Source organism: Prionailurus bengalensis, chromosome D4 (assembly GCF_016509475.1).
Source record: "Prionailurus bengalensis isolate Pbe53 chromosome D4, Fcat_Pben_1.1_paternal_pri, whole genome shotgun sequence".
NCBI classification, from domain to species: domain Eukaryota; kingdom Metazoa; phylum Chordata; class Mammalia; order Carnivora; family Felidae; genus Prionailurus; species Prionailurus bengalensis.
The window spans coordinates 24,519,919-24,534,666 of record NC_057359.1 but is presented as its reverse complement, the minus strand read 5'-3'; the positions used below and the strand labels follow the sequence as shown (position 1 = coordinate 24,534,666).

At 43.2% G+C, this 14,748-nt stretch overlaps 1 protein-coding gene across 2 annotated transcripts in view; it reads left to right on the top strand.

Moving 5' to 3' along the window:
- The window catches only part of FRMD3 (FERM domain containing 3), a 307,593-nt gene that overhangs the window by 179,369 nt on the left and 113,476 nt on the right, over window positions 1-14,748 (top strand). For both annotated transcript variants that reach the window (XM_043567036.1, XM_043567035.1), the window contains exon 4: window positions 9,007-9,085. In XM_043567036.1, coding sequence (XP_043422971.1) covers window positions 9,007-9,085 — 79 coding nt within the window. The remainder of the gene's footprint in view (window positions 1-9,006; window positions 9,086-14,748) is intronic.

The window sequence follows — 14,748 nt, the reverse complement described above, 5'->3', positions numbered from 1 at the left end:
GATAGCTCAGTAGGTTTGGCATGGTATCTCTTTTTCTTCCAGGTACAACTGTTTCACTGATAATTCCCACATTAGGTCCTAGTATCAGAAAGTCCTTGCAGTCTGGGCCTATAAGTGGTCTTCATGTTGCACTCTTGTGTTATTTCCAATATGGAAAGAAATAATGGTAACGAGAGTAATGACAAAAGAAAAAACCCTTAAATTATGGTGTGCAATTCTAAATGATATGCACATGCGATAAGTCACAGACTGATAATTTTTAGCCTTGTCCTTATGGCATGGTTGGTGACATTGATGTCATTTTTACTGAGTATAATGGTCAGTTCTTGGGCTTCAGGGAGGACCCAATACCCCTCCTCTTTGGAAGGAGGGAGGGGATGGGGTATCGGAGAGAGCAGAAGGAAAAGAGCATCACCCTTGTATCACTGGGAGATACCTTCCAGGGGCTTCTTTCTACCTTCAGGAGCACCCATGTTGTTTCCTGGGCCACACGATTCAAACCTATACGTGTGTGGGTGGTCTAAATGTGTGAATGATAACCCCGATGGACCTGGAGGCAATGCAAACATGGGTCAAGTAGGTGGTTTTATTCAGGTCTCTTTCCATTTGGTTGGAAATCCTTTATAATGCCTCATTTTTGGATGCAATTTTATAGTATAAAATCTTAGTATGCAGTTACATAAGTCATTGAACTTGGCTTTTATAATTATCATCATTACTAGTTGATTCACACCTACCGACATGATTCCTCAGGGTGTAGTTAGTTATACAACATCTGCAGCAAGCAGACACCTGGATCTCCTGCCTTCAGTTTCATGTATTTTTGCTAACTTTTTGTTTTTGTTTTTGTTTTGCTAAAATTCTCAGGTCATTGCACCCTGCTCTCCGGGAGCAAAGTGGGGAAACCAAAAAATTCATTTGACTGACTTTATTGAGATATTTGCTTTATTGTGGTGGTCTAGAACCAAACCCACGGTAGCTCTGAGATATGCTTATGTAGGTCTAGGTCAAGTTGAAGGGCTTTCCCTCATCTACATCAGTTTCTTTTTTGTCCTCTAGAATAGTAACAAATCCTATGGGTTGAGTACTTAGGTCTCAGACAGTCTGCTGAGAGCTTTATGTCATTAACTCATATAATCCTCATCATGGGCTCTATATCAGGGATCAACGAACTATGGCCCTGAGGCCAAAAGCAGCCTGCCATCTGTTTTTTATGGCCTATTGGCTAAAAGTAGGTTTCATAGTTTTAAATGGTTGGGGAGGGGGAAGCAAAAGACAAGACTTCGTGATCTGTGAAGATGATCTGAAATTCAGATTTCAGTGTCATATTGGAACACAGCCATGCCATTGATCTACATCTTGTCTGTTGTTGCTTTTGCCTTATGCCAGCTGAGCAGAGTAGTTGAGACAGAGACCTTGAATCCCACAAAGTCAAAAGTAAAAGTTCACTGATCCTTAATCTGGGTGGTTGGTTCCATTATTATCCCCATTTTACAGAGAAGGAAATGGAAGCTGAGAGTTTTCAGTTTGGCCGTAGCAATTTGTCCCAATGCTGAACTTGAGATTAGTAGTGGTGGACCGAAGTCCCTGTTAGAGCTTCTCCTGAACAGCACAGGCAGCCAGAGAGTTCCGAGAGCAAGTGTTTGTGAAGCAGTGGCTTGGTGATCCAGGATCCCCTACGAAGTTCTCAGTGCATCCATTTGTGTGTGTGGGCGCGCCTGCCTGTGTGATTCCAACCTAAGAGAACTGTAACAGGGGGAGGTTGAATTAAATACAATGAAAAAAAAAAAAAAAAAAACCAACCCTCTCTGCTTTGGAAGTAGAGGCAACACAGTGCCAGTAGCATCTTGGAGGCTGCTGGTTGTCATTTCAGTGGAAGAATGACGGAGGGATTATCACTCTTGATGATGATGATAGTAACAGTTGTCGCGGCAAGATCATAATCGTTTCCAACGAGAAGAGAGCAGTCGTTAAGAGAGCAGTTCTCCGGCTGGCTCATTAAAACATCCCAAGAGTTATAGTTCGTTGAATGAGTGAGTAATACTCTGCCCTTTTGGTGCTCAAGTGTCCTTTTGCGCATGTGCACAGAGTTTGTGCTCCTGAGTGGTTCGTAGAAGAGACAGCACCGATAAATCCATCGGTGTCACTATGCATGCTGTATGCACAATGAAGTGGGGTGTGCCCCTCGGTTCTCACTGTAAAGCCCCTGCCCCCCTCCCCAAAAGACACGGGAGGGACATTGTTCATTTGGTTAAGAGTGCAAAAAGGTATTGGTGGTGCTGAGAAGACCAGGAGTCTCTGATGCCTGCTAGGGGCCCTTTGGGAAACGAGCCTCCTGTTTGCAGGCTCTAGAGGTCTTGTTGGCAACAATAAACCCTTTGCAGTGTTTCTACCAAGTCTTAAAATCTGACAGATTGATCAGTGCCCCCCGCCCCTGCCCCTGCCGTGGAGTCCCAGGAGAGACATAGGCCAAGTTATAAGAGTTGCCCTAACATCTGCTGGAGCCATCAGCTCTAAGCTTCAACTGCAGTTTAAAGGAGTTTGGGGGGGGGATTCTTCATAGGTGTCAGCCTGAGTGTTTATGATAAAGATCATGTGTTTATATGTATGTCCCTACAGTTATGCTTTTTGTTTTCCTATAGCTCTACACCACGATTGGAGGAAGACTCCTTTTATGACAGGCCGCTAAGTGATGTTCCTCTCGAAAAAACCTCCCCCAAACCCTAATTGTTCTTACAAATATTTGAGAACAGTCATTGGTTAAAAATAGAAAGTTGTTTTTTTCGCTTTCACCCAGGACCCTGCTCAGCTAATCCTTGCACACCCCAACCCCATTTCTGGGCAAGATCTCAAAGTGGAGATGAGAAAATCTGTCTCTGCCTTATGAATGGCTGTTCCTCTCCCCGTGTTCTGTGTTAACCAGCTACCCAAATGATAATACCTGGGATCTGCTGATGCCCAAAGGGGCCACTGAGCTGTCCTATGGAGATGCTTGGCCTCCCCAGCCCTCGTCTGGCAGGTAACGGACCTCTGTGAGACAGGGGCCCTGTTATTCTCAGTGCAGTTATATGCTCCAGGCATTTTTAAAGTGGATTTTGGCATTTCCCCCCTCCTCTGCTACTCAGTGGTATTCTCGTTTTTAGCACTTACGTGGCTGAGTAAATGTTTCTCAGCTGAATTCAATTCAGGCTTCTCCATTTCTTTTTCTCATTTCCAACTCTTCATATCCTTCTCTTCCTCCAGTAGGAGTAGGCTAAACATCCCAATGAAACGAAAGTTCATATTTGGGTAGTGTGCCGTGTGCACTTGCCAAGGGCCTGTACAAACACCTGTGCAAGGTAGATGTGGCCCCTGGTGCTGTCCCCTCTTCCAGAGCAGAACACTGAGAATGTAGGTGGCTTGCTCGAAGTCACTGTTGGAAGTCCCCCTCCAAATCTGGGGACTCATCCCTTGGGAGATTTGAGGTTACCTCCACCCTGTGTGCCCCTGTCACTGATGCCGAAGCCTTAGTACCTCAGTAGAAATGGGCTACAGCGTCTTCCCCCATGAGGCCACCATGCTGCCTGGTCTAGTAAAGACACACAGTGGCTGTTCATGATGACACCATGGTATAGGGTCCCAGTTCAGGGTGTGGGCTCCACGTCTGGTGGTTCCTGTTCCCTGGGTAGCTCCTTCATCAGATGTTTCCAGGTTCTGATCATGTACCAAATGGTTGGCACAGATAAGAGTCATCCTTTATCCTTTTACTCCTGTAGCTTAAGGATAAGAAGGTGTGGAAGTTGGAATGGCATAGACCTGTAGTCTCTTGGAGAAGGGAATAGGCTCATCTCTACAAGGGAACAGCCATTTATAAACAGGACATTTAGACATGTCCCAGCCAGCTGCCAGGTTGATCATGGGAAGGCTTCTTTTGTACACAAATCCAAGTTCATTTACCCAATACACAGCAAAACCAATCACTGAGACATCAAATATGCAGCAAGGAAAGGGTTTATTGGAGAGGTAACCAAACAAAGAGATGTTTGCAGGGGGCAAGCTGCGGATCTGCCTCCTCAAAGCAGGAGAATCAGGGATACTTAAAGGCAAAGGAAGAAGGACCTGGGTATAGAGGAGAGGAGCTACGTGACTTCAGAATCCGGTAATAAGTAGGGGACTTGTTTTCTGTACCTGTCGGGATCTTCTGCCTACGTTGTCAGTGGCATCCTTAGTATGATCTAAGGGTTGAGTTTTAGGTACTTCTGTGTCAAAAGTGCATCCATTGGACTCACACACACGTGCAAAGAGATGGCCAGTAGTTTGGTTCTGGCCAGTTTCACGGTAAAGCCTTGAGTCTCTGCAAAACAGTTAAATTAACATTTTGCTATCATGGTCTCAGGTAAGAATGCCATGTATGGAAACATGGCTGCAGGCTGTATTCCGAGAACAAGCAGATTTGGGTTAAGAGTTACAGTTGTACTTATTAGTCCCATTAACACTTTGGTTACCAGTTTCACTTTAACAGTTAGTTACCCAGTTGGTGTGGGTGCGTGCCAGTGCTCCAAACCAGTGCCAGCACTTTTGGGAGTGACTTTTCCCCTATCCCCTGGTTTAATGACATAACATTTTAAATCGTATTTCTTCCCTTCTTTGGTTTTCTGGACGGTAGTAAAGAGAATTGCACTTACCTGCGTGGATTTAGTCATAGTGGGGAGGGTAAAAGGGAACAGAGGTGGGGGTGGTCTTTTTTCACCCCTTAAATCCTTTCTGCTTTATTCTTTATTTTCTGTTGATCATAGCATTTATGACCTTCTAATGACCTATTTATTTCACTTATTACTTTTGATTTTATGCCTGTTTATTCCACTAGAATATGTCTTCCATGAAGACCTAACTTTTGTCTTTTTATAGCTACTCTTATTTGTACATCTGAACTTGTGCCTAATACCTAGTAGGTCCTCAATAAGCATTTGTTGATTGAATTAATTAATCCTCCCTGTAGAAATAGCTATTCCAACCAACTCTAGAGTTCCTGAATTTGTTCCAGATGTTGAAGGGCAGAAATTGAAGTATAGGGTCAGAAGTTTTCAAAAATCTCAATCCTAGGAATTGCCATAATAACTCAGACCATGGGCCTTCTAGACCAGTATTTTGATGGGATGAATGGTGATGGTAGGGCATGGCTTTTTTTTTTTTTTTTTTTTTTTTTGACATCTGCCTCAAAGTTTGGGGTTAATCATTCATTCAGCCAGACAGAGTCCATCTTTTATCAATAATTAGCTCTGGGGATAAAAAGTTGAACAAGATATATAGCTCCACACCCTCATAAATCTTGTCATCCATAACTAGATTAACATTTTGGGGGAGAAATTATTTATCTTTTCAGCCTGATCCAGCCCTGTCAAAAAGCATTCCTTAACTTATTTGATTTGTAATATAATTTTGCATCCAGAGCCTTAAGAGAGTTTCTCAAGGAGAAGCCTGTTGCCACATTGACTTTTTCAGGCCTGGGCAAGGAGGTTGAACTTCTCGTCAGCTCAGATCCCTGGTGCAATACATGGTTCACTATGTCAAAGTCATGTGCTCCTTTTAACTTACAGGGAAACTCTTTTTCTTTTATTGGTAACATGGGGTCAATAATGCTGGATCAATATGAGAGAAAGACACAGTAGGGGTATATATGATGGTAGAAGAAAATGGATAGAAAATTTCAGACTTGAAGTTATCTCTTTTTTCTGCTGCATGCTCTCATCCCTTCTCTGATAATGGGTCTAGTGGTGAGTGTATCCCCAGTACCTTGTATTAATTTTTTCCATGATCACGTCCTAGAAAATGGAAGATGTCAGATGTGACTTTCTGTGTGACTTAGCAACAGCATATATGAAAAAGATGAAGAGTGTTGGCCAATTAGAAACTCAGAGTGAATCGACAATGAGATGAGGCTCGTGAGGGGGAGCAACAGTTATGTCCAAACTGAGGCTGGTGATGTTCCCCTTACCCTAGTGGATGTGGCAGTCCCTGGGGAGTGCTTGAGGAAATAGACAAGAATATACCCAGAATGGGGGCACTCCAAACTGTTTCATGTGAAGAGCAGTTGAAGAATGGAGGATGTTTATTATCGAAAAGACTCAGAAGGACCATAAGTACTACTTAAGAACTTCCTCCAAATGAGGGAAGGGCTTTGCATGTGACCATTAGACCATTAGAGCATTAGACCATTCTGGAGCCTGAGGCTGAGAATGAGGATGCCTGGGCTGGACTTCCTACAGTGAGGGGGTGTTCAAAGATGGTTGCCTGGGGAGCTGTCTGAGCCTCAGTGCCTGATTCCTTAGGCAAAGTCAAGAGTCCTGATTTGTAGCCAGTGAGCTCAGATACCTACCGAAGCCAGCCTAGGGCACAGTAAGCAGATATGCTGACCAGGAGGAAGAGAAAATGACAGCTCTAGTTTGGAGTCCTCTTCTGTGATCCTTCTTTCCCCAGTTTGCTTTCAGTGGGCTTTTATTTTTTCAGCTCCCTTTAAAACATTTGCATGGGGCGCCTGGGTGGCGCAGTCGGTTAAGCGTCCGACTTCAGCCAGGTCACGATCTCGCGGTCCCGGAGTTCGAGCCCCGCGTCAGGCTCTGGGCTGATGGCTCAGAGCCTGGAGCCTGTTTCCCATTCTGTGTCTCCCTCTCTCTCTGCCCCTCCCCCGTTCATGCTCTGTCTCTCTCTGTCCCAAAAATAAACGTTGGAAAAAAAAAAAAACATTTGCATGTACCTACTGACCCAACAATTCCAAATTTGGAAGTCTGTATTATAAAAATAAAAATATAAATACAAGTACTTGATGAAGTATGCACAAGGGTGTATATAAAAATATTACAGAAATGTCGAAGCAACCTAAATGACAATTCAAAGAAAATAGTGGAATGAATTCAGATGTATCTGTAATGTGAACTACTATGCAGTTAATATAGACAACGAGTTGGATCTATGACTACTGTCCTAGAAGGATGGGAAGAGTATAGAGTTAAGTGAGAAAAGCAAGAGAAACATATGTAGCGTGATCTCCTTTTGTGAGAATAAGTTATAAAAAAAAAATCCCTTACATATGTGATCATATTGGCATATATTTGCATAAGTATGGCAAAAAGGATGGAAGCATATAGGTGAAATTGTTGACAGTGGTTGGAGAGTTGGAAGGGCAAAGTGGGTGGGGACCTGAGAGACAGAAGGGACAGGAATAGAGACAAAGAAGGAAAATGAAAGGGGATGGTTTATCCATTCATCCATCTGTCTATCCATCCATCTGTCCATCGGTTATCTGTCCATCTATCAACCTATTATCTATCCATCTGTCTATCGATTATCTTCATTGGTTGTGCTTAAACATGTATTAATTTTGAAGACTAATAAAAGAAGCTATAAAGAAAAATTCCTTTTTTATGCTGTTTCCATTGTTTGCTCCGTTGTTCTTGTCTTATAAAAACTGTCTCAACCTTTCTATTAAAGACAGCCCAGAGGTTTCCTAATGAAAAACCATCAGCTCTAATCCTTTAAAGGTGGTGACTTAAACACATTAAATCTGGGGAATGTGTAAAGATTAAATATTTTGAGTTAAAACTGAACTTCTAGATATCATGAAAGATGAATGACTGGAGGATCATTTGTATTTTTTCTTCGTTGTTTCTTTGCTGGTGTTTATTTTCTCCTAGTGCTCCAGAAAAAATGTTTCCTTAAATCCAGGGAACACAGGGTTGGGTTAGAAGCATCCAACTCAGGAAATTTGCTAGTTCCTGGTGGGGAAGTAGGGCATTGAATGGAAAGAGCTCTGACATCTGTGTGTGTGGGTGTATGTGTATAATCGGTTTGTCTCTGCTGAGATGGCCAGAAAGATGCTTCTGTGTTTTCCTGTGATTTGGATGCTTTCTTTCAAATTATTTTTAAGAACTGTTTTCCATATTAAATTATACTCAATATGCATTCATATTTGATGCTAATAGTTCTCTCTACATCATTTGTCTACATACAGAATAGCCCCAGGCATTATAGAGATGGCTGGGGATTTAACCCCTCCTTATTATGAAAGAGGATTCTTGGACAAGAATAGGACACTGTTTCCTCTTTGCATTTGGATGTAGAGTCAGAGCTGATCCCAAGTAGCCATACTGATACAAAAGCAAAACATGAGTAGGTATTTGAGATCCATAGAAATAATTATACTAACTGTCGTATTTCTTTAATTTTAAGGGGTTCATTTTATGTGCTGTTTGGAATTTGAATGCATCTTACTACACTTGTGTGCATTTATTAGATTAATATTGCAAGTCAACAGTAGTTTAGTAATTAAGGATGTCAGAAGTCCTGCAGAATCACTTAGTTGGTCCTTGAGTTCCAGATACTTAATGCAATTAGAACATTCTAGAATCATGAACCTCAATCAGAATATCAGACTGCTATCTCGATTCATAGAAATCAGGCAGTTATAAAAGCGTTTATTTTCATAGTGACTGCCTCGTAGATAATACCAAAATAATACCAAAAATGTATACAAAGTAGAATGTGTGCATGGCTGACTCATTTTTAAAATCATTTTAAAAATTGCGATTTTAGTTCAAAGGCACCATCATTTTGGGAAAACTAGTCATGTGCAGTGACATTTTTCCACCTCACAGTCTGAAAAATACTTTGCTAGGCCCAAGGCCTGAACGGGCAATTTATCTGTCACAAGGGGGTGGGAAGAATCTGAAGGAAGAATATCATTTGAAGCTGTGACCTGGAGAGAACGTGATGTGGAAAGATGTGCTAACTGACTAGGTTGCCTGTGTCCCGCATTTGCTTTGGGTGTCCTGTCAAGCGTTTTCTTTAATTGTCGCTGTGGCTTTGTTTCCCTGGGCATAAGATCTGTTTCCTCCAGAAAAATCTCTTTCTCCCCGGCCCCCACCCCCCACCCCCAAGCTAGGCTGTAACTTCACAGCTGACTTTCCTGTGTGTGTTGGAATCCATGGTCTTTTGCTGCTTTTCTCATGCCTTTTCTTTATGATGTTTCAGCTCATCCACCATACACCATGTGCTTTAGAGTGAAATTCTACCCACATGAACCCTTGAAGATTAAAGAAGAGCTCACAAGGTATTTTTCGTTTGTTTGTATGTTTCACGTGCACCTTTAACCAGCCAGGGCCTCCAAGTCCTACAGGCTAGCTGTGCCTCCTGTCTCGATCAGAATGTCTCACCGAAGCAGGCGCTCAGTTCGGCGTTTTGGCTTGGCGTGTTTCTCTTGCGCTTCATTGCCTTGGGATTTTTCAAACCGTTGTCATTGGGAGTGTAATTAACTGCACACACAAAAAGTGGTGGTTATAAGAAGGAGGTATTCTCTGAAAACATCTGACAGTGGGGTGCTAAAAATAGATGGTGACGGTCTTTAGGATACAGGCAAATTCATGGCTAGTGCAGCCCCTGGGACAATCTCTTGGATCTAAGCTGTTCAGGAAGGGAAAAGATCACTGGGTAGTACGGACCATCACCCCACATTCCGCTGGCTGAATGGCCAACCTTGGGGCTGTCTTCCCTCTACTTGGAGACTCTTCTCAGGCCAACTCTGAATTTTCCACTTCTTCAGCCTCTTCCCTTCTGATCTGCCTCGACTGGGACCATATCCAGGTCTCCTTCTGGGTTTTGCTTTTGAGAGCAGCCTCAGCCAGTGCAGCTGAGCAGGGTCCCAGGAAGGCCAACTTGGTGGGTGGTGAAGAGCTGACACATGCTTAGTTCTCGATGAGGCTCTGGTTAGGGGACTCCAGACATCACTGTGCACACTCATCCCTCAGAATAATCTGCATAGGTCCGAACGCAGCAGAGATGCACGGTGATACATTGGGTTCTTGGATATTTTGCCTCCTCCTATTCACAGTTCTCCAGTAAAGCTTGACCATTGTGGCACTGAGGTGACCTTGTCAGGGAGCAGATGGTTCCTTTCTCCATTATTAATTTGCACACAGCCATTAGTGAGGTTTGTGCTTGGGGACGGGGGCAGGGCATGTGTGGAAATGAGGGATACATAAGTAATGGACACTAAGTGGAGGCTGGCAGTTTGCAATCTGGCTTGCCTTGTTAAAAAAAGATTAGAACTCACGTAACACAAGTTAATTTCACCATTTCAAAGTGTACAATTCAGTGTCATTAAGTACATTCCCATTGTTGGGTAACCATCACCACTGTCTCATTCCAAAACTTTTTCTCGTCACCAAAAGGGAACACAGTACCCAGTAGCAGTCACTACTCACTCTCTTCTCCCCCAGCCCCTGACACCTGATGACCACTCATCTGCTCATTTACTCTGCCTAGTCTGGACATTTTGTATGAGTGGAATCATGTAATATGTGGCAGGGGCTGCATGAACTACCAAAAAAAAAAAAAAAGACATTTGTCCTGCCTTCTCGGTGCCCATAATGTAACTAGAAGAATCAAATCAAATACTAACTCTGGGCATTATTTAGTCAGATGCCACAATGGCTCACTTTTGTCATTTGTTTTTATAATTTTGTCTGGAGGATAAAAATTGAATATGTGTCATGATATAAGTTAAGCATGGATCTTTTGTTGTTGAGAAGAGTCCCATTTGAAAGTGGAAGAATATAAAGTGTTAGTTAACAACTCTAGTGAAATTCCTCTCGATTAAATTTGCTAGCATTTCCCTGCATTAGACTGAATAGCTAAGGTATGAACAGTGGAAGATTGTGAACATCTTTATGTCTCCAAAGGAAATTAAGACAATACCCTGTTCTTGCACAGATAGAAATGGGCTTTTCTTAGTCAATACAATCCTTAGAATTCAAAATGAATCTAAAAACTGTGGAATGTGGTACTTATGGCTTAAACTATCTTGAAAGAAGTTAGTCTTTTGATAAGTTGTTATTTTGTTGTAAGATTGATCTAAGGTTTAAATTGTTTTAATGTTTATTTATTTTTGACAGAGAAAGAGAGAGAGAGAGAGAGAGAGAGAGAGAGAGAGAGAACAGAGCATGAGCAGAGGAGGGGCGGAGAGAGAGGGAGACACAGAATCCGAAGCAGGCTTCAGGCTCTGTGCTGTCAGAGCAGAGCCCGATGCAGGGCTCGAACTCATGAACCGTGAGATCATGACCTGAGCCAAAGTCAGACGCTTAACCAACTGAGCCAACCAGGTGCCCCAGATTGATCTAAAGTTTAGGAAGAATTTGCTACATGAGAAGTTAAGATCACATTCGTGACTGTGCTTAGGGGTAAAGAGACATTGGAGAAAAGGCAGGTTGGAAGGAGTCAAACCACAAATACTCATTAAAAAAAGGATATTTGAAATCATTTTTTATTCATTTATTTCTCCATTTACACAGTCCTCTTTCAATCCTTTAGATTTCTGGGGCTTTTGTAAATGCTGTATACAATTGAATATAATCAAAGTATGTTGGTTTTAATTTTTTTTTTTAAAGAACCATTTTAAAAAAAAATTTTTTTTTCAACGTTTATTTATTTTTGGGACAGAGAGAGACAGAGCATGAACGGGTGAGGGGCAGAGAGAGAGGGAGACACAGAAACGGAAACAGGCTCCAGGCTCTGAGCCATCAGCCCAGAGCCTGACGCGGGGCTCGAACTCACGGACCGCGAGATCGTGACCTGGCTGAAGTCGGATGCTTAACCGACTACGCCACCCAGGTGCCCCTAAAGAACCATTTTTAAGTTCATGTTAGACAAGCAGTATCATTAATGATGACACAAGAATGTTTGCCCCAGATCTTCTTGTGCTTTTGTTGCTTAGTCTTTTTATACAGGAGTGATACTAAAAGGAGATGCAATATTACTATTTTTTGGTTGCTGTTATATTAAAAAATGAGTATCTGATCCTGAAGCTATTTGTAAGGCTCAGTGGATTATGTTGAACCCACAATAATCTATGATTATCTCTAGAGATCACTGATCTCTAGACCCAAGCTCAGATGTTGTGAAAAGCGGATTTTCTTTTCCCTGGAAGCTTCCATCAAATTTGATGACGAGTTATGAGAGGAGAACTCACGCATCTCATTCATCAGTATATAAACTTGATAAAAGTGGAAAGGAATGCTTTTTGTTCAGTGCGTAACATTTAACACATGGACAAGAAACTTCGTGGTATTTGGCCTGGTAGCTTGCAGCCTTTAAAAAAGGAAAGATTTGATCATACTTGTGTGACCTTGGTAGTCTGAATGGTCTATGGCTGAGGTCTTTCAAGTGAGGTCCCCAGACCAGCAGCAGCAGCACCTGGGAACCTGGTCCCTGTTCCAGACCTGGGAACGGGGCTCAGCAATCTGTATTTTCATGGCCTTCCTAGGTAATTTTAAAGCATGTCAAAATTTGAGAACTACTCTAAGGCAAATGGATTTTCAAAAGTATTAGTTTCTTCTGGTAGATATGACCGTGTACCTCAGGGGGGTTAGTGTGTTCACAAAATTGTGCATGATCTAATTCTAGAACGTTTTTATCACACCCCAGTAGGAAGCCAGTACCCATCCAGTCATTTCCTATTTCCCCTCCTTGCAACCCCCCTCTGGCAGCCATTCTTCGACTACCTGTCTATTCAGGTTTCCCTATTCTGGACATTTCGTACAATACAATACGTGGCTTTTTATGTCTGGCTTCTTTTCATGTAGCTTCATGTTTTCCAGGTCCATCCGTGCTGTGGCACATAGCACTACTTTCCTCTGGATGGCTGAACAATATTCCATTGCATGATATTCCTCTTTCTTTTATCTGTTCATCAGTTGGTGGGCATTTGGGTTTTTCTACTTGGTAGCTATTATGAATATTGCTGCTAGGAACATTTGTGTCCATGTTTTTGTGAGGACCCAGATTCGTATTTAATCGGTAGGGTCCACAGCTTGGTAGTGTAAATTTTTATTTTATTTTATTTTATTTTATTTTATTTTATTTTATTTTATTTTATTTTAGAGAGAGAGTGTGAACTGGGGAGAGGGGCAGAGGGGCAGAGGGAGAGAGACAAATTTTAAGCAGTCTCCACGCTGACTATGAAGACTGATGTGGGGCTCGATCCCACAACCCTGGGATCATGACCCGAGCCGAAATCAAGAGTTGGAGGCTCAGCCAACTGAGCCACCCAGGTGCCCCATAGCTTGGTAGTTTTTTAAAGCTCCCCCAGGTGGTTCTAATGTGTGGTCATTAGAACCTGGATTGGAACCTTATTACTCAAAGTGTGGTCCACGGGCCTGTAGCACAGCCTCACCAGGGAGCTTATTAGAAACATGGACTCTTGGGGCCCCTGGGTGGCTCAGTCAGTTAAGCATCTGACTTTGGTTCAGGTTATGAACCTGTTCCTGAGTTCAACCCCACATGAGGTTCTGTGCTGACAGCTCAGAGCCTGGAGCCTGCTTCAGATTCTGTGTCTCTCTCTTTCTCTGCCCCTCCCCCACTCACAGTCTCTCTCTCTCTCTCTCTCTCTCTCTCTCTTTCTCTCTCTCTCTCTCTCTCAAAAATAAACATTAAAAAAATTTTTTTAACTTGAAAATTTGAAGAAATATGGACTCTGATCCCCACCCCAATCTAATGAATCACAATCCACATTCTGACAGAATTTCTGGGTAATTCGCGCTCTCACAGAAGTGTGAGAGGCACTCGTGTAGGGAGCTGTCTGGGTCCTTACCTGCCAAGCGTAATGCTGTTTGTCTGACAACATACGTACCAAACTCTGGGCGAGAAATTTGTTGGAGACTGTCTTTATGCCCTGCGAACAATTCTATACAAAGTTGAGGACAAAGAGTGTCATCTGAGCCTCTACAGTGGCCCCAGTGCCTAGCGCCATGTGCGGCATAAAGCAGGTACAGGATAAAGGTTCATCAAATGGAAACACTGGTGAGCCTCTGAACACTTCAGCGTGTTCAGCATGCTCTAGGTGATCCAGTGGCCAGACCGGGGAGCTCCAGGCCTCAGGGGCTGTGTGATCTTAGCACGTTAGTCACGCTCCCTGATGTGCGTTGTGTACCTGGCTCACGCACTGGGTAACGATCAGATCATCGGAGCCCTGGGTGTGGCGACTTGGACCAGTTGAGTGCCCCCACCTGGTTCCAAGAACCTGGAATTAAAAAGAGTGGTCTCTGAGAGTTAAATGAAAAAAAAAAACAAAGAATCTGCACACATGCAGGGTCACGTTAGTCAGAAACCTTAGACCCCAAGCCTGAGCCTTGCAGGAAAGAATCAACGTGGCTAAGAAATATGAGGAAATCTAAAGGGGGCTTGATCAGCATGGAGAACAAAAGGGACAGTGACAAGGTGAGCCTGAGCCAGGGGTTGCAAACCTGCCTGTCCCCTCTCCCCTGGCTGAATGGGGCCCGTGCGTACTTTTTGTTTGGCACTACAGTGTTTTAAAAAACAGAATTTGTTGCATCATTTAAAATTCAAAGGATTCCACTTCTAAACCGGTCTCTTTGATTTTCTGGAAAAGCTGGCTACCCTTGGCCGGCTTTCTGTGCTGCGTCACCAGGCTGACCCTGCCCGGGAACTGGTGCTTTCCACTCTGCCTCCTGGATCCCCTGACACTAGCCTGTTTCACTCATTATCGGGTTGCCTGGCTCTTGTGGGCACCTGAGTTTCCCGTCCCTGGAGAGGGGGACGGGGCACTGAGCAGATGACGGCTCTCGTTGTGAATTAATTGGCTTTCTGGCCTCCTAACCAAGTCCTTTTGAGATTGATTAATGTGAGTCTGTCTGCCCCTGAGACTAATCTCTGGATACTGACTGAGTCCATTTCCTGACTCTCTGTTTCACAGGGAGCGTG